The sequence below is a fragment of the Microtus ochrogaster genome, chromosome 17, assembly GCF_000317375.1.
Source record: "Microtus ochrogaster isolate Prairie Vole_2 chromosome 17, MicOch1.0, whole genome shotgun sequence".
NCBI classification, from domain to species: Eukaryota; Metazoa; Chordata; class Mammalia; order Rodentia; family Cricetidae; genus Microtus; species Microtus ochrogaster.
Genome location: NC_022019.1, coordinates 7819012 through 7843714, shown reverse-complemented (window position 1 = coordinate 7843714; position 24703 = coordinate 7819012). Strand labels below are relative to the sequence as shown.

The 24703-nt window shown below is 40.4% G+C and overlaps 1 protein-coding gene across 2 annotated transcripts in view; it reads right to left on the bottom strand.

The window, feature by feature from the left end:
* Positions 1–24703, bottom strand: part of Xpo4 (exportin 4) — an 85118-nt gene that overhangs the window by 1886 nt on the left and 58529 nt on the right. For both annotated transcript variants that reach the window (XM_005355428.3, XM_026783231.1), the window contains 13 exons: positions 20821–20997; positions 20094–20236; positions 19487–19632; positions 18424–18601; positions 13518–13677; positions 12588–12757; positions 10373–10547; positions 6917–7210; positions 6006–6186; positions 3820–3938; positions 2513–2643; positions 1710–1827; positions 842–934 (listed from right to left, as the gene is read on the bottom strand). In XM_005355428.3, coding sequence (XP_005355485.1) covers positions 842–934; positions 1710–1827; positions 2513–2643; positions 3820–3938; positions 6006–6186; positions 6917–7210; positions 10373–10547; positions 12588–12757; positions 13518–13677; positions 18424–18601; positions 19487–19632; positions 20094–20236; positions 20821–20997 — 2085 coding nt within the window. The remainder of the gene's footprint in view (positions 1–841; positions 935–1709; positions 1828–2512; positions 2644–3819; positions 3939–6005; positions 6187–6916; positions 7211–10372; positions 10548–12587; positions 12758–13517; positions 13678–18423; positions 18602–19486; positions 19633–20093; positions 20237–20820; positions 20998–24703) is intronic.

Sequence of the window (24703 nt, the reverse complement as noted above, 5' to 3'; positions counted from 1 at the left end):
GGAAAAAAATGAAAGAAAGAAAGAAAGAAAGAAAGAAAGAAAGAAAGAAAGAAAGAAAGAAAGAAAGAAAGAAAGAAGGAAGGAAGAAGGAAGAGGGGGGGCAGAGAATGTAGTGAGGCAAGCTTTCTTTGAAGGCCCAGTGTCTCTCACAGCCTGTGCTACACATGGCACATAGCGTCTGGAAGAAGAGGGGCTTTATATGAGTGGGTCTGAAAACCCTACTGGTTTCAGGAAGGCCAAACTTCTCCAACCAACCACTTGGCCATACAAAAAGGTGTAAGGTAATGGAAAATTAGGCATTACCCTTCCCCAACCTGTTCCTTAATGTACTTTATATATTAGCTAGGCATTCTCTCGGAAACAGGAGGCAGGTGAACCTCTGCTACATTCATCCCACAGGAATAATGGTTTTAGATCTTAAAGGTTCAACAAAACTAGTAATTCACTGTTTTCAAAACACTAAACAAAGTAACACTCCATTCTTTAATACTCTCTGAAGGCAAACTCCCGCTCCCAATCTGATACACCCCTCCATTTTTATAAAACCGGAATTCCTCAAAGACAGCAGTCACTCACTGTGTACATGCACCTGGCTCCTAGCACAGGTAAATTAAAATCAAGCTTTTAGGTGGGAACTGCGACAAAAAATGGCTCATAACAGAGAAGGGAAAATAAATTCTTTTGATCTGACACAAATACAAAACTACAACTCTGGAGCTCATGAAAGAGCAGAAAACACTGAACTGGGGACATGGAACTGGGTCTCTGAGTCCCAGTCCTGGAAACACAAAGAACTGGTGGACGAGGACCATCGTCGTCCACGAGAGAGGGGTATCAGTACCTGGTGCAAACACACCAATGTGTAGAACGCCTCTCCTGCTGCAGTCGTCATCTCTGTGTTGTGCTTCTGCAATACCAGCATATCAAAAACCAGCTGAAATTACATAATACGATATCGCTATAAAATACAGGATAACTATTTAAAACTCTAGTCCCTCCCTGCATGAAAAAGGGATAGCAGTTATAGTCAATTTATTACACTAACCGATTAATTAGTAAATCACTTTTTAATCTAAAAAAACATTTTGTGGAATCTATATTTACAACATTGTTCAAGAACACAAAATAGAAGTAGAAGAGAACATGCTCCTAAAGAACTTGTCTTCATGGAAAAAGCAGTGAACATAGCTGTGGTGCGTACACCTTTAACCCAGCACTCGGGAGGCAGGGGCAGGAGGATCTATGCATTTGAGGTCAGCCTGGTCTACACAGAGAAACCCTGTCAAAACCAAAACCAGACCAAACCAAACCTACACACATGAATCGAGAATTTTATGAGTCTGGAGAATGGCTCAGTGGTGAAGTGCACTGGCTGCTCTTCCAGAGGCCCTGAGTTCAATTCCCAGCAACCACATGGTAGCTCACAACCATCTATAGTGGGATCTGGCGCCCTCTTCTGGTGTGCATGAAGACAGGTCATTCACACAAATCAAACACACACATACACACACACGCACGCACGCACACTTAAAAAAGCTCCCCTCTTCTTACTTTGAGATGAGGTCTTGCTAACATGCTCAGGTTGGCTTTGAACTCACTCTGTAACTGAGGCAACACTCCTTTATTAGCCCAGTAGTTGGCATGGCAGGCAAGTACAACTTAGCTTGGTTAAGAAGATAGTTCGCCAACCTACTCACCAAACATCTTACCTTAAGGAAGTGCCGAGTTGCTAGAAAAAGTGGTGAATCAGTTTCTTGTGCTTTAGCACATTGTTCAGCCAATGGTGTTAAGGCCTCAAGGCAGAGCTGGCATACTTCTGAACTCATTCTGAACATAATGGTCAAAGAACAAACTAGAAGACATACCCGACTTTATATAAGATCAAAAACAAAACAAAACAAAACAAAACAAAAAAAACAACAAATGACAACTACATTATGTACATGACTATTGTAGAAATAAATACAGGTAGTGGGAGTAGACCAAATTGCAAAGTCTTAACTGAATTAGGAAAGACTCAAAAAGCTAGCCTTTCAGTCTAAGTCTGGTGACACCTAGCTTGTTTCTGCAGATGATCCTCAGATGATGACATTATAATGTCAGCAAGCTGAGACTAGAGAACCAACTGCAATACACCACATGACCTAATGAAGGAAGGACGTGAAGACCAGGGCCCAGGTGCTACACACATGAAAGGGAAAGATCATGTAAGTTCACAAGAGGAACAGAATCAGAGCTGGCCGTGGTGGTGCGAAACTTCGAACCCAGCACTCAGGAGGCAGAGGTAGGCAAATCTTTGAGCTTGGGGTCAGCCTGGTCTACAGAGTGATTTCCAGGACAGCCAGGTCTGAAACCCTGTCTCAAGGGAAAAAGAGAGAGAAAGAAAGTTAAAGCAGCTATAGAGGGGACATGTTTTTGAAGAAATAAAACAACTATAAAAGAAAATCAATCATTTAAAAAACTTTAAGTAAGAAGCCCCCTCCTTGAATAACAAAGTTCATGTAAAGGATACGAGGTCATTCCTAGTTCTAGAGAATACATCAGACTCTTAAACAGATCCTCAGGAAGCTGGGGTATTTTTTCAGGAAAAATCTCACAAATAAATGTGATCAATTTGTAGTATTGATTACAAAGGGTTGGAAACTGAAAAAAAATATTAAATATTTTGATATTTAATAAAATAAAACAACTAACAAACTTCTAAGTATTACAATGATTTCTCTAGGATGTATTTAACATAAAAACACTAAGCCCTAAAGGAATGTAAATAAGTTACAGGAAGGAAACTTTTCAGTAGCTGTTATAAAAAAAAAAAATACATAGTAGAAAGAATTATCTTCTGGAAGGCTAATAGGAAATACAGACAAGTCCTGATAGTCTATGTTGATCCTGAACAAATAAGGCAGTCAAAAAACTAAATGATCCATTGTTAACGTGTTAATTTCCACATAAGTATGTTAGAAAATATATTAAACTGTTAAAACTTGTGCATAATTAGAGTGGTCAGTCCTTTTCATCTTTCTACTTGGACAGCTCTGAAGAGCCGAGGAGAAAATAGGCAGTCTAGTTTAACCACAAAGAAAATGTGCACCAAATGTTTATGACTGACTCAATGGAACGGACAAACACTAAAAGCAAACCAGTGGACAAAGCTGAATAAACTCTCTCATTCTAAGAGTCGTCACAAAAACCCAAGATTCATGGGTTGATAGGAACTGCCCAACAGACAGTGCTCAGGGGAGAGTCTAACGAGGCACCCCTAACTAACACTTCTGCTCCCCACCACACCACCTCTTTCCCACCCTTTATCACATACATAGGTGTGTGTACACGTGCATGTGATACATTCATTGCCACACACCCTTTTCTTCCTTCTCCAGTGGATCCTTGTTCTTGACCTTATCCTTCTGTGATAACTTAAAACAAAAGACTTCTCTCCTAGAGTACTTCTGGAAAGAGGAAAGGGCAACCTCAGTGGTCACCCACCTTTAATACCAACTGGTAGAACCAAGGCACAATACAGTCATAATGTGCAAAAAATTTAAAAATTAATTTTGGTTTCTACCATACCAATTCTACATGGAAGGGCTTGGAAAATACCCACCACAGCTAGCTCCTTTGGTTGACAATGAAGTTTAAGAACAAAATGACAAATTCTAAGAAAATTAAAACTGCTAGCAGAACTGTTTTCCTGATGACATGAGTCACTAATTATCTGTACACAGAGGACTGGGGCATGCGCACTGAGAGAGAAGAACAATAAACTGAGTAGAAATACAAAGCTGTTAACACTCTTTGTGTTCATATTATTTTAATTACCTTCAAAAGATCTTGTGACATTAAGGGCAGAATGAGGTTCACTCCATATAAAACAACATCAGCTGCTGACACAGATCTGCCGGCTGCTTGTCCTGGCTCGTGTCCTCTAAACACTTCATCTATCAAAACAAAGAGCACACTGTACAGTTGCAACTTAAATCTCCAAAGCTCGTATTCCTTTAGAAAAACACAAACATAGTCAAGCTCAAAGACCCAAGAAATCCATTTATGGGTAACGGAGAAATCTGATAAGCCCAAGCCAGGCCATCCTTTTGTATTATTTGTTGGAGAATCTGAGCACCAGATACAATAATAGTGGATAAGTAAGGGCAACAGACATTCTAGAAATCCAAGTTAACACAGTTAATGCTTTGGTATTTCACTCCAGCACCTCTATCTAGCTAATGAACTGTGAAACTAACAGGGCAGACAGTAAACAAGAAAAACAAACCAACAAAAGTCAACAGAGCAAGAACAATCTCAAAGACTGGACAGAGTGACTATTGGGGGCTACTATAGTAACAGCTTGGAGAACCTTCAAAAAAATCAAAGGATATCTCTGACTATGAAGCCTGCATGACCTGAGGCAATGCTATGTATGACACTTTCTCTTTAAAGCACCTCTCTTATTTCAGGTCTGAAGGCAAAGTTAGCAGGGAGGTAAAGCTAACTAGTGAGGGAAGAGATATTTAAAAGATATGAAGGCAAGAGTAAGCAATTAAAGGCATTGGGCGTAAACAGCCCCTCACCCTCTTGTTTCTGAAGCAGCTGCATTTCTTCCTGCCTGTTTCTCTGAGAACAAACCTAGCAATGGCTTATGAAGGAAGTGGAGGCAAACTGCACAAATGCCTGAGCTTTACTGACTGACCAAGCTCTTGTCTGTAAGAACAAGAGCTTATCTCGTCTTATCTACTGATTGCCAAGCATAGTACTAGCAAGACACAAATGTTCTAAAAGGTCTTTATTATCATACCCACTGATAGCAGAAAGGTGGAGATTAGCGTTCTATCCCCGTATTATGATACTGGAGAACTATGCTAGGTTGCCTATCATGTCTGGAATCCAGTACTTCTTACCCCAGTGGGATTTCACATGTTGTATCTATAAAACATTGAGTTTGATGGGCGATCATCTCCAAGGGCATGAAAGAGCCAATGAAGTATCACTCTAAAGCAGTGGTTCTCAACCTTCCTAATGCTACAACCCTTTAATACAGTTCCTCATGTTGTGATGACCCCCAAACATAAAATTATTTCATTGCTACTTCATAGATGCAATATTGTTGCTACTACAACTATCTGATATGTAGAATATCTACTGCAGGGGTCATGACCCACTTTTGGAGGAGGCTGCTTGTTGGTTCCCGGCTGCCTAGCCCGAAAATAATCATACAGAAACTGTATTAATTAAATCACTGCTTGGCCCATTAGCTCTAGCTTCTTATTGGATAACTCTTACATATTAATTTACCCATTTTTATTAATCTGTGTATTGCCACGAGGCTGTGGCTTACCAGGAAAAGTTCCAGCATCTATCTCCTGTGGGGCTAGGTAGCTTCTCTCTGACTCTGCCCTTCCTTCTCCCAGCATTCAGTCCAGTCCTCCCTGCCTAGCTCTGCTCTGGCCCACCCTGCTCTGCATAGGCTCAAAGCAGTTTTTTACTCATTAATGGTAATCACAGCATACAGAGGGAACTCCCACAACACCCCACAGGTTGATAACCACTGCTCTAGAGAATAGGGTCCATAGACACACACAAGGATTTGAACGTGAGTTCAGACTTACTAGCTACATGCATGTATGCCATTACTTCAGCAGTAAAGTGGGAATAACAATGGCACCTTCTGCATGGTATTAATGAGAAAAGCAGCAGCTGGTGTTTAATAAGAACTGCATAACCGGGAGAAAAAGAGGCAGAAGCCATTTCTCTTTTAGACAAAAAGCATGTGTGGTAGCTATAGAATAAACTGATTTTTATACAGAAGAAAAAAAGAAGTGGATAAAAGAAAAGTTTACATTCATATTTAAGTAGACACGAGAAAGGTCTTCAGTTCCCCCTTCATTTCAACCAAAGGGATTTACTTCCATTTGTTCTCTAAGCTCAACTTCCTCATGGAGTTTTACTTCAAGAAAATAGCCTGTAGTTTTAACAGAGACAGCAACAACAACCACTTCAAGAGACTTTACCTGTGTCACTGAAATCTATGAACTCCTTGGAGAGCAGGTTAGTGAGAAGCTCCATAATGAGAAGCAGGTCCTGGTACTGCTCTTCTTCCGCTGTAACATCTATCCTTTGCCGCCCTAGATTGTTCTTAGAATATACTTGCAACAAAGTAAGGCAGGCTTCATATAAATGCATAGCTTTGGACTGTAAGAAAATGAGGAGTGGTATTATCTGGTGGGATCTAGCAGATAAGCCCAAGTTTACATATACTCTAAACTGCAATAGTAGCTCTATATAACAATAATGAAGGGTTGAGAGTTGGAGAAGTACTTGCCAAACATGACAACCTGAGTGCAGCACCATCCCCAGTGGTGCATGCTGGGGATCTTAGTACCAGGGGGAGGAGACAAGAGGGCCTTGCTAGGTGTGCTTGGCTTAGTGAGCTATACGGTCAGTGAGTCCTTATCTCATCAGAAAGTAAGGTGGAGAGAAATAAAGGAAGATACCCACCACTGACCTCTGAGACAGACAGACCACACACACACACACACACACACACACACACACACACACACTATTAACAATGATAAAAAAGAGCTTTAATCTGAGCACTTGGGAGGCAGGAGGATGAAACTGTGAGTTTGAGGCCAGCCTTGGTAGAGAGACACTATCTCAAAATCCAAACAAACAACAACCCACAAAACAACAACAAAACCACCAAAGGCCAATAATAAAAGGATAATTATAGTAAGAGTACAGCAATATTTAATATATTAGCACCTCTCTAACAAAATTTGGAATAAGAACTTATATTCACCCCACACAACTTTCTATTTTGGAGAATACAAATATGCATTAAATGTGAAGCAAAAAATGGAGTAACATTGCTTCAGAGACTTGTAATCCTGAAGAAAGAAAACTAGAAAGAGCTTACCTCTCCAAGATAGCATATCTGTTTATGTGCAACTTCAACAAAAACTTCTATAATGAGATTGACAGTTTCTGGAGTATTTTTGTAAACTTCCATTAACCCAATGCAATTGTTAAGGAAGTCCATTAAGAAATTAAAAAGAATGGCTACATTGTCGATCTGGGTGGCCTCAGCTATGCCACACAGGGCCTCCAGCGTGGCAGTGATCTCCTGCTTGACTTCCTCCTGCTGACACATCTGCTGAAAGTTCTCTTGGTTGATCACTCTCAGGAATCGCTGCTGCAGAGGCTGAAGAACCTGTGGAAGTACATCACAGCATGACCTTCCGAACATGCAGACTGAGTCCTGCAACTTGGATGGACATGTTTCCCAAAAGTGTTCTCGTTTTTTTTTTGTTTTTGTTTTTGTTTTTTGTTTTTTTTTTTCCGAGACAGGGCTTCTTTGTGTAGTTCTGGCTATCTAAGAACTTACTCTGTAGACCAGACTGGTCTTGAACTCACAGAGATCCACCTGCCTCTACATCTTGAGTGCTGGGACTAAAGGCATGAACCACCAAACCTGACTCCCAAAATATTCTTTATTGGAACATGATAAGAACACAAAACAAGAACTATTTGAACCACTAAGTTCCCTACCCCATAAGTCTTTGAAACAATCTTGCTAGTTAGCCCAGGCTGGTCTTGATTTCTCAGTGTTCCTGCCTGACTCCTAGGTGCTGCGATTACAGGTTTGAGGTACATTGTCCATTTTGAGAATCTTCATACCTTGTGCCATACACAAAAAAATGACACCAAAGTCATAAAATAGAGTTCTATGAATCTCATTCTTTGAAAAATTTTTATTCTCTCATAATTTCTTTCTAGTTTTTACTGCACCTAAGTGTTAACATCTAGTATCCACTCTGCGGAGGCAAGGTATCTAGAGGAATCTAGCTCGTCCCAGGGATGCTCTCTTACACGTGCTTTAATGTAGTGCTGGCCCTCTGAGCTCTGGTCCTCATGTCTGGGGACAGTGCTTTCTCCACTTAGTCATTTTACCAGGCCCTATTTGTTTTGTTTTCTGATAGCGCCACTGTGTGTCCCTGGTTGGCCTCAAACTGGTGTCAATCCTCTTGCCTCTGCTTCAGAAGAAATAAGATTACAGGTGTGTGTGTGTGTGTGTGTGAGTGTGCATGTGCACACATATGCATATGTACCACACTAGTTCATTCTTTAAATTCTGCCACTTCTCTCCACATTTTTCCAGGTGACTTGCCAAAGAATTATAAAGATGGGGAGGGGGGGGACACAACTCAGAACTCCACAGTAGGGAATCAACAAACTCTTCTCTAAAGGCCAGAAAGCACGTACTGCACACTCTGCACTTCAGTGGACTCATAAAGTCTGAGCACTAACTCAGTGACGGCTCACCTACAGACCAGCAGCCATGTTTGTTCTGTGAGTCAATTTGTCAGTTTCTAATGGAATATAGTTAAAAGGCCCTGGACTGTCCGTTTTTTCCTTCTACTTTCCTTTCCTTAAAATTCTTGGTATAAAACATAACTTCAGATAATCAGTCCTGCTCTGAGTGTAAAAAGGGCTGAAGAAATGGCTTAGTTGGTAAAGTACTTGTCAAATATGGCGGTTTGAGTGAGAATGGTCCCCACAGGCTCATATATTTAAATGCTTGATTCCTAGTTGGTGGAACTGTTTGGTAAGGATTAGAAGGGTGGCCTTGCTGGAGGGTATGTGCCATCCACACCATTCCTACTCTGTCTTCCTCTGCCTCATGGCTGCTGTCTCAACATGAAAACTACTGCTCCAGTGCCATGCTCCCCACTATGATGGTCATGGACTCATCCTCTGAAACTGTGTACAAGCACCCAATTAAATGCTTTCTTATAAGTTGCTTTGGTCATGGTCTGTTTTTACAGCAAAAGAACAGAAAAGTAACCAAGTCACCACATAAAGTACAAGGACCTGAGTTCACACCCCAGTACTGATGTATAAAACATCTATAATCCCAGTGCTGGGGAGACAGAGACAAGATGCCCAGAGTTTGCTGGCCAGATAGTCTAGCTGAAAACAGTTTCAGACACAGGGAGAGACCTACCTCAAACATATAGAGCAACTGAGAAAGATGACTGCGGTCAACCTCCAGCTACATGGGTACACTTATATGTGGTAGACATGTACACATTCATGCAAGTGCTCACAGAACCAGAGGCATCAGATCTCCTAGACCTGGAGTTATAGGAAGCTATGAGCCACCCAAAGTGGATGCTGGGAGCCAAACTTGTGTGCTTAGGAAGTAGTGCGTGTTCTTAACTACCAAAACATTGCTATGGACCCAGGGATGAAAAATAAAAAACTCAGCCTGTTTTACCTTAGCTATAAAGTCACAGACACCTTACCTTCACAGATATTAAGAACATCTAGGCTGGGCATGGTGGCACACACCTATAATCCCAGCACTTGGGAGGCAGAGGCAGATCTGTGAGTTTGAGGCCAGCCTGGTCTACAGAGGAAGTTCCAAGAGACAGGGCTACACACACACACACACACACACACACACACACACACACACAGAGAGAGAGAGAGAGAGAGAGAGAGCGCGCTTAAAGAATACTTTAGAAAAGAGGGGAGTGGGGGTGAGAGAACACTGTAGAAAAGGACCAGAGGCCAGACCTCTATATATACACTTGATTCAAGTTATAAATTATTACAGAAAGTGCCCATGCTATGGGTTGAATTAGAACCTCAGAAAATGACCTCAATTGGACAAATTGAGATGCAATAAATTAGGATTCAGTCATACTGAAAAGTGAGCCCCAACTCCAAAATGGTACCCTATGCTCTGAGAAAACTGGAATGCAGAGCACAGAGAACTTGCGACAAAGCAGTGTCAAAGGTCGTCACTAACTACCAGAAGCCACGTTTGTGCAGACCTTAGAAACGATGCACACCTTCCCTGGACACTTAGCAGACTCCTAAATAAATGCAAGACAGAGTCTGTTGCTTAGGTCACTGTGGTAAGAGAAGTGCCAGAAAACAAATACACTGCAATTTGCATCTCCTTTTCAAGGCGAAGAATGCCTGTGGTCTTCATGTCAACTTCTTTCTTTCAGTTTTTGGGGAGAGGCTGACTAACCTAAGGCCTTGGCATGCTAAAGCTAGTGCTCTATATCTGAGATACCTACCATGCTTTTCATATTCTGATAAAGATACTCCAATTCATGCTCTCATCTAGGTTGGGGAAAATGTACCTGAGGCCTAGAAAACATCAGTAATACTCAATGTGTCAAACAAACATGTCTTGGTAAGCCCTGAGACAGTAGTTATCAAGTAATAAGGTTCAAATGGTTGATGAGGAGGAAGAACACAAGGTAAGTTATTGTGAGGTGTTTATGTCTCCAGACCATTTTCTAACATCTGCAGGGTGACAGAAGAATCAAAAGTGAAGAGATTTTTTTTTTTTTACCTCTGTCCAATACTGCTGCTTTGTTTCTGTGTCCATATGTGCAAAACCTCCCAAGACCAAAGCCTTCATCAGTGTCCTCTGTACTGGGCTTGACAAGAAATTAAGAGGTGGGCTTCGGCTTGCAAACTGCTTTGCTAGGTTCCACCAGTTTTCACACTGAATTACTAAGTTTGCCCTACAAATAGAAATAAAACATTAGGTGTGTTTTGTTCACACACACACACACACACACACACACACACACACACACACACACACACAGAAGATAAGAACCAGACAGGGCTGGATAGCTGGCTCAAAGGTTAAGTAAGAATGACTATTGCAAAGGACCTGTACTCAGTTCCCAGCACACACGTGGTGGTGCACAGCCACCTGTAATTCCAGTTTCTGATGATCTTTCCAGGTATGTGTAGACAAATGTTGCACATGAACTCACGCGGGCAAAAAACACATTTAAAAGAGGGGAACATTTAATTCTAAAATCTGCTAAGGCAAACGCTGCTGTGTTACTCAGGTTGGCCACATTATTGCAATCTTTATACCTCAGCCTCCTGAGCACTGAGAATATAGTATAACTGCATGAGATTCCTAAAAACGTTTTGTGTGTAAGTATGTGTGTCTGTATGTGGGAGGTGTACAGGTGCCGAAAGTGCCAGAAGATGACACTGGGTCCCCTGGAGCTGGAGCTACAGACAGTTGTGAGCCACCCAGTATGGGTGCTGGGAACCAAAACTGAGTCCTTTGGAAGGCATCGGGCGCTCTTAACTGCTGAACTGTTTCTCCAGCCCCTGGACGTAATTTTAAAGAACAGCATCACAAGTGCACATGGACTCTGCAGCTACACTGGTTTTTATTTCAACCCCAATAATTGCTCAAGAACATAGAATTTTTTACTTAAGTGTGTTTATCATCAGTTTTCTGACTGCAAAATGAGAATGGCTGTATAACCATTTCTTGCTCCCAGCTTCTATCTGTGGTGATCAACTGCTGGCTGAGTGGTTGCTCTGTGCTCTGAATGCCCCCAATTGTGTAATTGGTGAACATTCAAGAGTCACCCACCGGGAGAGTGTGTTTTTTGGTGATGCAGATGACCTACAAACAACCCCTCCCCCACACTCCTATAGGTAACTCTAATAAATTCACTGCTTCAACAACCTGGACTCGTTCCTTAGTCTGTTGGTGCCCTCTCTATTTGGAAGAGGTAGAGTCAGGTTCTCTGGGGAAAGCAAGGTGACAGGTACAGTCAGCTCTGAATCTCATGCTCAAATGAGATCTGACGTGGGTGTCCTACTGTATATGTGTTGCTTTACTGGTTGATGAATAAAGCTGTTTTGGTAAATGGCTTAGAGTGAAGCCAGGTGGGATATCCAGAGTTAAAGAGAAAGTGGGCAAAGTCAGGGAGATGCCACGTAGCAGGCTATGTAGCCGCTGAAGGAGAAGGACACACCGGAACCTTAGGACCCTTACCAGTAAGCTACAGCCTTCTGCTGATACACAAATTAATAGAAATGAGTCAATTTAAGATTTCAGAGTTAGTTAATAAGAAACCTGAGCTAATATACCAAGCAGTATTGCAATTAATATAGTTTCTGTGTGATTATTTGGGTCTGGGCGGCTGGGAACAAAGAGCAGTCTTTGTCCACAGAGATCTTTTATGTGCAATGCTCAAATGGGAATTACTGAGTCAGCTAGGGCGGCACATGCCTTCAATCCCAGCATGGAAGGCAGAGGTAGGTCGATCTCTGAGTTGAGGCCAGTCTGGTCCAGGACAGCTAGGGCTACACAAGGAAACCATGTCTCAAAGAAAAAAACTAAAAAAGTGTGAGTGTGTGTGTGTGTGTGTGTGTGTGTGTGTGTGTGTGTGTGTGTACACACATGTGTATGCATGTTTGAGTGTTTTGCCTGCACATATGTCTGGGAAAATTGTGTGTGCCTGGTATCCAAACAGGCCAGACAAGGGCATGTTTGGAACTGGAGTCACATACAGTTGAGAGCTACCACTTGTGTACTGGGATCAAATCAGGGTCCTCTGGAAGAGCTGCCAATGCAGTTCTCCACTACACGGGTAAGCTGCCATTTGCATCTGTAACAACACTGTGATGAGGTTTTAAAAGCTCTACTCTGGAAATGTAGGTTCTAACCGGGCTTAGATATTCCTACAATTTGCTAGTCACTAAAGAGCAAACTGAAATCTGTGTTCCACCCAACTCCTTACCTTTCTCTTCTTTCGACCAATGTGACAAGGAGCTGTACAGTGTCATTTGCAAGGTCTTGCTCACTACTCCAGACTGACAGATTGCTGATGACCTTCTGTAAGAGGTAGCCAATAATCCACTGGGAACCCTCTGTATCTGCTCCAAAGGCTGTGCTCAATGGCAAACTTATCTTAAGAGAAGAGATACATTTTCTAAGGTCAGAATGAGTAGCTAAAAAGCAAATCTACACCAAAACTACCATCAAAGCCTGAGGGGGTGCTCACTTCATATCACTTTTATCATTTTTCATTTGAATCAAAAAGATAATCCCCAACCCATCCAAGCTTTTCAGTTAATTTTTCTGTCAGTTCAAGTCTCATAGTAATTATTAACAAGCTGACATTTAAAATAAATATAGACATACAGATCTCAGACAATATATAAACATATTAATCAATGGTGGTGCATCTTAATACATCAATGGAACCAAATCAACGCTCTAAGAAAAGTAATATAACAGCACTTCAGTCCCAAGTCTCTCCCAGCTCTTTATTTTATTTTATTAAAGTGAGTTTTTAATATTTATTTATTTATTATGTATACAGTATTCTGTCTGCTTGCATGCCTGAAGAGGGCACCAGACCTCATTACAGATGGTTGTGAGCCACCATGTGGTTGCTGGGAATTGAACTCAGGACCTTTGGAAGAGCAGGCAATGCTCTTAACCACTGAGCCATCTCTCCAGCACCCCAGCTCTTTATTTTTAAGACAGAGTTTCTCTGTGAGTCCTGAAACACTGTAGAGACCAGGCTGGCTTCGAACTCCAAGATCCACCTGCCTCTCCACTGAACCCTGCTAACAGTTCCGTTCTTATAAGTAAAACAAAAATCTTACCTTCAAACTTGCCATCATCATAAACTCAAAAAGAATTACCAGTTTTACATCCTCACCTGATCATACAGTTTTTCATCTACCAGGAGATAAGTCTTGGCCCAGCGTTTTAGAAACCAAACAATATCTTTGCCCATTTGAGGGCTTAGTAGGTGAGTGAGATCTGCTCTTATTGCTCGAGATTCAACTTCTGAGACTCTTAGCACTGCAGACAACAGCCTGTGGGGAGAAAACAGAAGTTGCTAACCCTATTTTTTTTCTCCATAAAAATCTTTTGTTTCTTTATGCCAGGCTATGTGTAAAAATTCCCAATAGAGTTAAAGATAAAGTACCCACACTATTTCTGGTCTTCCAGAGTCAAGAAAGAGGAGAGATGAGAAACACTATCTGCTTGGGCTATAACTGCAGATGTAAATCTCAGCATCACTGTCTAGAGAGTGGCTCCCAGTTCAAAACGGAGGAACACACAGAATTAAATGTTCATAGTCTAAGCCCATGTTTCAGCACTCTTCCAGTAGGCAGGTTAAATGTTTGTATCACAAAAGACAAGTCTTGTTATGCTTTAAGATCTGAGAATAGATTTATTAGAATGTCATAAGTACTGAGCCTTGTCTACAAATCTCATGGCCCAGCATACTGTCTCATAATCTTTATTCCTAATGGTATCTTAAAATAAGCCTTCCCAGAATGATTACATAAGTACACATATGGGGATGGGGAAGTAAGATACCAGAAATCATATATTTCAACTTGACTTTAGCCAAAAGACAAGGAAGCACAGGTTGTAATAAACATCAAGGCCTAGACTAAGATGTTAATAACTACAGTTTGGCCTCTGCTCTCAAGAGGGCTGAAATCCTGTGTAAGCAAACTGGTGGACATGTGCGTTCTTTATTGACCCTCTGACCTCTCTCACCAAGAAGTACTCAGTGCTATTGTCCACCCTGCCCTTTTGAAAGAGCTCCCTTCCTGGGCTGCCTGGGCACCACTTCCCACATCCCCCTCATCTATCTGTTTACTGTTCCCAGTCTTTATTAAAGATTCTTCTCTGGACCTTCTTAAATCAGGAAAGTTTCCACCTAACCCCCCCCCCCCACTATTTACATGTTTTTCATAAACCAGTACTCAAACTTTCTAAATTTTAGAACAAAATTTGTGAACAAAAATAACAGAAATCCTAATAACCTCATGTTTTATCAATAATGATGCATTGATAAATTTCCCTTAAGATTAAAAAAATTTAAATATAATTTAAAGCCTAACAGAATTCGAAATCAAATGGTTATATTAGTACTTTAAAAGTATGTACTGCAACTCAATCTTTGCAGTGTTGAATGTCACTGTTTATTCAAAAGAAATAAAATTCCTTTATTTGAACTTTATTTCCCCAAAGAAAATTATTTACCAATTACATGCTTTTCTTTGATACAAACATTTATATATTATACTTCACATGAATTTCCAATGATAATAAAACTATAAGTATTTTAAGTCTTCTAGATTGGCTATTGTAATACTTAGCATACAGGAGAACAAAATGTAACACAAATTTAAATTATGAAACAATTTCCTCCAGTGCCAGGGCTCCAATTCAGAAGTTTGTACAGGCTGGGCAAGTGGTCTACCACTGAGCTACAGTCTCAGCCTTATTTTGAGTATTTCTTGGGGATAATACAGAAGGGTTTTATGTCTCCTACTTAGTTTATCTACTTGTGAATAAATATTACTTATTGCCAGAATGAGTCAAAGTTGAGCCAAAGTTGGTTCCTTTCTCATTTAAGAGATGTAAACACTGGAGAGAAAAACAAAACAAAACAAAACGCTCCCATTAAAAAACAGAAGTTATTTTTCCAACACCAAGGTTATCCACTATTTGAATTACTTACAAGTCATATGACAAAACTCAAGATCATCTCTGTTGACCCAGCACTGGGTCCCCTTTCGGTGTTATGTGATGCAATGAACCGCATCCTGGCTAGACAGCCATCACCAACAGGCAATCTGGAACTGCCTTTTCCTTGTACTCTATGGGCACCCATACACTGCAAGTCCATAAAGAGAGTGAGCTCAAGTTTCTTTCATCTAGTGAAGAAAGGTGAAAGGGTAGAAGCAGCAGAGGTCAGGCAGCCCTAGGGAGTCTTCCCTTCTCTACGCGCCATGCCCAGAAATCAGCAGTAGCCTGGAGAGCTCTCTCAGAAACCCTTCTCAAAACTCAAGGGCCAGTTTCCATCTTCTTCCCAAGACTGAAAAGCAACTGCTTCCCACAGTGCCCCTGTCACATTTAACTCCACCTTCCACAAGACAGCAACTCTACACAACAGTTTACTTCCTTCCTGCAAATGCACCTTGCCTCACCTATGAGAACCAAGGCCTCTCCAACCCAGTCAGTCACACAAGCTCTTTTCTCCTGCCTCTTTCCTCTCACTGCCTGACACTTTGTCTCTCCCATGCCACCCTGATGTACTTACTCTTAAATCTCATCAAAAGCTGGAGTTGAAGAAATAACTGAGCCAAATACTTTTTAATTGTTAATATTTCTTGATCAGTACCTGAGTCAAGCATCCTGTCATGAATACTTTATATACCAAAGCACTCAGTTTCCCAAATTGGTCCTGTATTACATTTGCATCCCATAAATCGGAAGTTATCATGATGAGCTAGCCCTTAACTTAGTCTTATAAGGAACACTGCCCTAACGTAGTCTGAACATTGCCATGTCTCTCTTTGATAACCATGACTAGACCTGGAGGCAGTCTCCCCACTTCCAACATGCACTCTAATCATGGTAATCAGGGAATGTGCTATGATGTGTGACTTATCCCCCAATCAGACCTTACGGTAGCACCCCCATCTTCTGCAGCACAAAGGTGTCTTACAAGACATATAGACTATACCTCTTTCCCTCCTTACTTATTTCTGCAAGTCATCTCTTACAAAACCCACTCCACTCTAGCATCTTGGCTGCTGTGCAAGAACACCAGGATTGACTGGTCTTTGCATTAGCTATTTTACTTCATTTTTGCTCTGCCTAGAATGCACCTTCCTTCCCTGGGCACCTTCAAGACTCCCTGACCAACCTCAATCCTTGCTCAGAAATCATCTAAACAAAGGCCACGTGGATCACACTGCTTAGGATTATATCAGCCCCTACAGGAGTCTGAGCTTCAACTGCCCCGCCCTACTTGGCTTTTCACCCACAATGCTTTCTGTCCTCCAACACATCCCATCACTTGTTGAGTTGCTCTCCCTTACTAAGAACTCTAAAAGCAGAGGGGACTTTGCTTGTTTTGTTCAAGAATGTATCCCATTGGCCCTCAAAGTGTTCAACCTATGAAGATACTTGATTCATTCTTTCTTTTTGTTTTTGTTTTTTGAGACAGGGTTTCTCTGTGGTTTTGGAGCCTGTCCTGGAACTAGCTCTGTAGACCAGGCTGGCCTTGAACTCACAGAGATCCGCCTGCCTCTGCCTCCCGAGTGCTGGGATTAAAGGCGTGCGCCACCATCGCCCGGCTTAGTTTCTTCAGAAATATGGACTACATTTTTAGTGAAGCAAAGGTTGTTTCTCCCATATATCAAATCAATTTTACACTAACTCTTTAGATTAAAAAAAAAAACAAACAACTAGCTATTACATTTTCTTTCTTTCCTCCCTCTCCACGCCCCTTCCTGAAACAGAGTTTCTCCATGTAACAGCCCTGGCTGTCCTGGAACTAGCTCTTGTAGACCAGGCTGGCCTCCAACTCACAGGCCTACCTTTGCCTCCTTAGCCCTGAGTTTAAAGGCATACACCACCACCACCCATTTTATATATTTTATGTATTTTTTAACACTTCTCAAATTTGTGCTCTCAAATATGAAAATGATTTGCTCCCACAGATACCTGGGACATGTAGAAACTGAAAAAGCACTTTTAATACAAGGAAAATGTTTCTAACAGCACTTACTGCAAGAATTAGGACAAAGCAGCCACGGCAGAGCTCTGAAATGAACAGTCCTAGAAATAACATTCACCAGGATATGTACCAAACAAAATAACAATCTAATCACAACCGTAACCTCAAAAGAAAGAAACATTTGCTTAAGAATCCCGATATTTAGGGCAAACAAGAGAATGTACCAATAAAGGAAATAAGGCCCCAAACATTTCCTTGGTATCACCTTATTATTCGAACTTTAACGAAAACAGAAAACCGTATCATCTATTGCAGAGCTTTAAATGCCCACACATGTTTGCATTAAAAAATAAAGGTGGGACAAAACTGTGAATAACTGCAAAAACCAACTGATGCCGTTGTCATCCCTACAATCTCTACCAGCAACTAAGACTCAAAGACAATGAAAGAAAATGTAAAACCATTTCCAAATCTATTTCTAAGGCTACGATTAATTCAGATTTACCCTCTTTAACTTCATCATCAATAATTGATGGAAACATTGCCATTACTAATAGGAAGACAAAGTGAATCCTCTCAGAGGCACTCTTGCTGTCTTGTAAATGCTGGGGACTGGGCTCTCAAGTTTCACATATTTAGGATAACTTTTTCTATGATACAATAATGTCAGTTTTAAGAAGCCACAAACACAGTTTCCATATGCATAATCAATGTATACTTGCTAAGGCTCATCTGGTTTCTAGGAACTGTTTTTCCCTCCTGAAGGGTGCTTATACAAACATATTACTGCTTACTGATAGACAAACACTGTGTTCTTAGTAAATTAGAGTGAATGCCACTTCCAAGTGTCGTATTTAGAATCATTTTACATTTGTTATTTTCAGTACTAGATAGCCCTGACAATTCCTGCCAGCATGCCCTTGCCTTTCTTATGTCTCGAGGCTTCTCCAAGTTCTCATTCCTTTCATGTATCCAGTTTGCAGCGTGCCTACCCCTCCAGTCATCTACCCATCAACTCAGAGTTTATGAGACAGCATAAATTACAAGAGCGCAGCTATAGAGTTCATATTACCTAATCACAGAATCTGTTCTGCTGTACCCTGGGATGGAAGAAGCCTTTTCTCCTGGAGATCCCAAAATTTGAAGTGTTGTATTAATGTCAACTTCAGATGAATGCTTAATGGAATATTCCATTATTTCTGGAGGTATTAGCGGAGTCTCTCCCTGAGTATCATCAGCTAAGAGGTAGCCTTCAGTTTAAAAAAAATTAAAAATGAACACTTAACAAATCTATTTACCAAATTGCACTATAAATGCTTTCAGTTTTGATTTATATACATCACATAAGTTGATGTAAAAGTAAATTATGTTAACTTGTTAATTTCAAGATGAGGTGCAGAAACTGTCAATTTCTCAGAAAATGAAAACCCTCAAAAATACAGCAAAGGTAAAGGACAAATGTTTTAGTCATCAATCTCATAATGCATGGTGACATGTAGGCTTTGAAAACTTGAGTAATTTATTCTGTCAAGTTAATGGGAATTCTGATATTGTATCAGGAATCTATTCATACTTAACTATTTAAAAGTCAAGTCTTTTTCCCCTTGATTACAATATAGAAACACTAATTAGGTCTAGTGGTCAAGGAAAAGACCCTAAAAGTCAAACTGCCTAGATTTGCATTCTGGCTCTAAAAATTAACCGCAGTATGACCATTTCTTATACTTTCAGCTTCTCCATGTTAGTTGGGGATGATGATGATTAGCACCACTCAGCTATACTAATTCAGTGGGCTACAATGAGATCCAAAGGAAACATTTGTCATACAACAGGCCCTAAATATGACAGCCAGTGGTTTTTAAAAATATATCTATATCTATTGCTATGTCAGCAGCAGCTGTATCTAAGTTTCATTTAACACTCTGTATGAACTATATATATTTTATTATTGTTTGAGATTGGGTCTCCCTAGTAGCCCAAGCTGGCCTCAAATTCACAACCCTCCTATCTCAATCTCCCAAGTGTGTTGAAATTACACATCCAGCTATAAACTATTATTCTTAATATATGAGGCTTCTTTTAGGGTTTAAATGGTTTCACTGGCAACTACATTTAAGAAGAAAGAAGTAACTAACCTGTAACTAAAATAAGCCAGTGAATATCTTCGTAGAGATCATCAAGCATTTTGTGGTCAATGGTACTCGATCCAGGGGAAGCCAGTAACTGTTGCTGATGTCGTTGTAACTGACCATGGAGTCTTGTTACCCTTTCTTCTAATAAACTAAAAGAGGAAAGAAACAATAGCTTCATAAAGTTCAGGATAGGAAGGCTTAGGAAAATTGATAACTTCCATATAACCAAATAACATAAACTGAGATGTTTGCACAAAATATACATACCCATTCAAAAAATATTATGGTACACAACTGTTCAAGTACACTAGAGGATTGTAATCTCTATTTTATGACATAGAATTAAAATAACACTTTACAAGCAAACAATGTTTATGAAAGGCATCTGAATCTGGTTGTTCCAAGTCACTTCTCATGCCATGTTTTCCATAATTCCTATCATCTATGTTGTAGTGCCTGAGCTGCAATTTTACTGCCAAAGAATGCAGTTATGACACGCTTCTGTCCACTGGATCCAGTGTGCTGGACACAGGGTGGGGGATGTTTAAAGCTCTCTAGGTCACTGTGAACAGAGAGCACTTCTCCATGGGGTTTCCGGGACTGTGTGTACCTTGTCAGAAGAGGCATACAGTGTTCGGCAGCAATTCTTCCTAGCATTCCTACACTGGCTAACTGATCAGAAAACTGGTCTCGGTCATCTTCTTGAAGCTCGCTTATTTCTTCTTCCTCACGAGAGGCCACACCATTGGCAGTCTATTTGGTGGAAGGAGGAGAAACATGAGGAAAAGCAGCACCATATTCCACAAGGCATGTGTCTGTGGCCCTGTCAGTGGCTTTAGGAGGAGCTGGACAGAGCCAACATGCATTTCCAGCTTTCTAGGACACCTCTCTAACCACGACAGCAGCCCCGGTATCCATCAAAAGGATGAGGACAGCACTGAAGAGAAGGAAAGAAAAAAATCCTCCCCTGTGTACACGGTAACATAGCTAGCTACAAAACCTACACTTCACACCGTATACTGGGGATTTCCATTTTTCATTAAAACAATTTGGCATCTTAAGATTCCCTAGACCTTTGAATATAGGATGTTATTAATATAGGATGTATTTAATATAAAAGACGTTCCCAGGAACCTGGCAATACAGAAGTAACTAACTGGAAACATAAATAGGTGATTATACGTAACAGCTCACAGTTAAAGAACCAGTAGATAAAACTAAGAAACCTTTCTCTCAGCAAATCTTTGAGGAAACCTATCCAAAATTTCTAGTATTTTCTATTTTCTAAAATGATAGGGACTATGGTGATTTTCCATTCCACCTGTCTTAAAACTTACCAAATTCCTTGTACCATCTGGAGCAGCAAGGTGGCACTGAATATAGGAATTGAAAACTTGAACTGCATGCTGAGTAAAAAAACCTTTATGGAAATGCTTGTCATCTTGGACCAAAGTTAGCCAGGACTCCAGCAATTTATCATATGCTTCCATGTATACCATGTCATCCTTATCAAGCTAGAAGAAAAGAGCATTCATAAAACAAACGGGCAGTACAGGAGTTACATAGCTATACACAAAAACAATTTAAAAAATCATGCTAGAAGAAAAGTATCTCTAAGTACCAAGCATTTATTAAGTTTTCTAAAATTTTACTAAATTACAAAAGAAATAACTATTTGGCAATATGAAATTAACATTTAATTTAAAAGACTGATCAGTGCTTTAAGAAAAATGTATTTTCTAAATAAAAGTAATATTGACTACTTGAAAAGCTAAGAAAATTGCATATACACCACACATATAAAAATAAATACTTCTTTTGCATATGTTTTTCCAGTACTGAGATAGAATCCTGAGCCTCATGTATACCAGGCAAGCACTCCACCACTGGGCTACAAACTTCAAGCCCAACATTTTCAAGTAACTTCAAAATCAGTAAAAACAAACTGACCTAATCAGGTAGCTAAGAATTATATGGGGAAAACGTCACAGAAGTTCCTTAACAAGAAAGAATTTATTTTAATAAAAAAGGACAGCTAATTCCACATACTAGGAGAGAATATAGTAAACAAACAAACAACAGCAACAAAAACAATGGCCACTGACTCAGCTCATACTATCAGAAACTGTTAAAGATATCCCAGCACCAGAGTTAGCTAAGTATTTACGACTATAAAGATGAAGCCAGGCCTGATTGAGCACACCTTTAATCCTGGCACCAGAAAGCAGAAGCAGGTAGATCTCTGTAAGTTTTTCCTTTTCATTAAAGTTCTTTACTACCAAGGAGAATATATAATAAACTAGAAAACGGAATGAGCAGGTAAAACAAACAAACAAACCAAGAAGAAGCCAGACCTTTCCTCACCCATCCAGCTGAGCCTCTGCTCCCCAGGGGCACGCACATAACCATCCCACAGATTCGTCCACTGGTTATACCACCATGCTGCACAGACTGCCAAGGTCTTAACTAGTTCAGACTGTTATTAATAATTTTCATTTCCCGTTTTTTCTTGTTCACGAATAGCTACTATTTCTCAGTTACACTTTCAGACCAAAACTACACCATTGAGACAAAGAATTTTTCAAGAAATAGACACACAAATAACAGACTACAGAGTTATTTGTGGTATAAAATCCCTCCCTAGATTGATCTAATATTCTGCTGAAGGACACTGTACTTAAAAAGCTGCAATGACCAGGAGGCGTGGATAAGTTGGAACCATAGCAGAAGATGCCAATGCAACTGAGAAGACACTGCCCCTGCATACGGAGTGGGATGGAAGGAAGGAACATATCGAGATGGCTCAGGCAATCAGGCTTCCCTCTTATTTGCAGCAAAAAGCCACTGTATTACATGCAATGAAAGCACATGATACCAAACCATTTTGTTGTTGTTGTTGTTTTAAAGAAAACCACATTGTCTGGCAGTGTCTCAGGTAAATATGATCGGAGTATGTTAAACACGTGTAAAAACTGTTCTGTTTTGTTAGTATATACTACTTTTTTTTTTTTTTTTTTTTTTTTTTTTTTTTTTTTTTTTTTTGGTTTTTCAAGACAGGGTTTTCTCTGTTGTTTTGGAGCCTGTCCTGGAACTAGCTCTTGTAGACCAGGCTGGTCTCGAACTCACAAAGATCCGCCTGCCTCTGCCTCCCAAGTGCTGGGATTAAAGGCATGCGCCACCACCGACCGGCAGTATATACTACTTTTAAAAAGTCCGAAAAAAACAAAACAAATGAACAACAACAAACCAGTGCTAAAAAGCCAAAGGACAATATTGGTTATAAACAATGGGAAAGGGAGCTCTGTTCCTTCTACATTTCATCAAATGCTGAGAGCTAAGCACAGGAATCCTGAAGTGAACAGGATACGTTCTTCCCATAGAAACAACTGCGGCTTGTTTGTAGACTTAACAAGGCATGTGCTCTGCAGACATCATTTGTCAGGTCTTAACAGTTTATCTTGCCAAAATAAACATGTCTAACAGGACTGAGGGGGAGCATCCCCTGAGCTAGACACAAAGAGAAAAGCAGGACATTCTTAAAGATCAACTATCATTTTTCTAAGTGCATATTTAAGGTATGCATCAAAATGTAAAAGTAGTTTTTAAAAGTTAAAGCCTCACGTGCATATTATTAAAGGAATTCTTCACAATGCCTTTATTAAGCACTGATATTAGAATGATCTCAAACAGAATGCACAAGTTCCTTACACATTGGATGGCGATTTAAAATAAAGACGGAGCTTCTTGAAAAAAGAAAAACAATAACAGAAAACTCTGGTTCTCTACGTATACCAAAATGTAACTCATCAGGCAAAGTGTGAGAAATCTGGTTGATAACAATTGGCAACTGGATCTTCCAGTCTAATCCCAGAGAAGTGAAACCTAAGCTAGTGCTTTTTCATAATACCTTGGCTCTGCTCCATGGCCACTCTGGCCCAAACCCAGGAGCCCGGCCAGCAGCCTGGCTGGCAGCATGTGGACAGATGACTAAGAAGACCAATCTAGACACTATGTGCTCATGCTCTGAGCATTGTAGGCCTACTGCCAGAGGCTTTCGAGAGGGGCTTAGAGCTTATGGGACCTACTTGACCCCACTTTACTCTATTTGAATTTGAAGGGGGAGTAGAAATGAAAACATGATTATCAGTACTTCTCTCTGCCTATAACTAGCCTGAAGGTGTAGAGAAGCATGGATATGAAGTGCTTCAAACACAGAAAAATGTACATTTATGCTTTGACAATTTTGAATATATAATTCCAAAAATAATGAAATGTTCTCTCAAATGAATGTCTGGAAAGAACTCTTTCAGTACAGAAAATCTGCTCTGGCCCATGCCTGACAATGAATGTAATTTCAGAGATTAAAGCTAAGTAGTATTACATGATTCCAAGTAGAGGACATTCTGAGATGAAGATTACAGGGACAATAATAAGAGCAGTAGGGCTGGACCAGTGGTGCACATGTTTAAATCCCACTACTTGGGAGGCAGAGGCAGAGAAAATAGTTGGGGAGAGAAGAGTAGAGTGGAGAGAGGAAAGAGGGTGAGAAGGAGAGAGGAGACAAGAGGAGGGGAAGAACAAAGATCGCCCAGGGGTCTCCACAGCCTGGTGTAGAAGGATAAACAGGTGAAGCACAGAGGATTTTTACAGCAGTCAAGCGACCTTTACCCACTAAGTCACCTCACTAGTCCCTTATTTCCATTTAGATGTTGTATTGAAAAAGAGCAACTGGAGCAAGATGGTGGTGGTGCATGCCTTTAAACCCTGCACTCAGGAGGCAGAATTAGGTTGATCTCTGTGAGTTCCAAGACAGCCTGGTCAATGTAGTGAGTTCCAGGACAGACAGAACCTACATTTAGACCCTGTTTATAAAAATAAATACATTAAAAACAAACAAACAAACAAACAAATAAATAAATAAATGATTTGCACCAGCAGAAATAAGCTCTATGGAATGCATGCCTGGGCTCACAACAGCCATGTGTCAATGCAGACGCACCAATAATAATACATATACCACCATGTTCTAGGCTTGATGGGGCAGATTGATGGTAAGGAGAGAAGTGTATGAGGTCATTCTATATTTTCACTGTGAACTTAGAGGTACATTAAATATAGTCTTTATATCGCTACCTATTTATTTATTTATTTATTTTGTTTTTTAGTTTTATCGAGACAGGGTTTCTCTGTGGCTTTTTGGAGCCTGTCCTGGAACTAGCT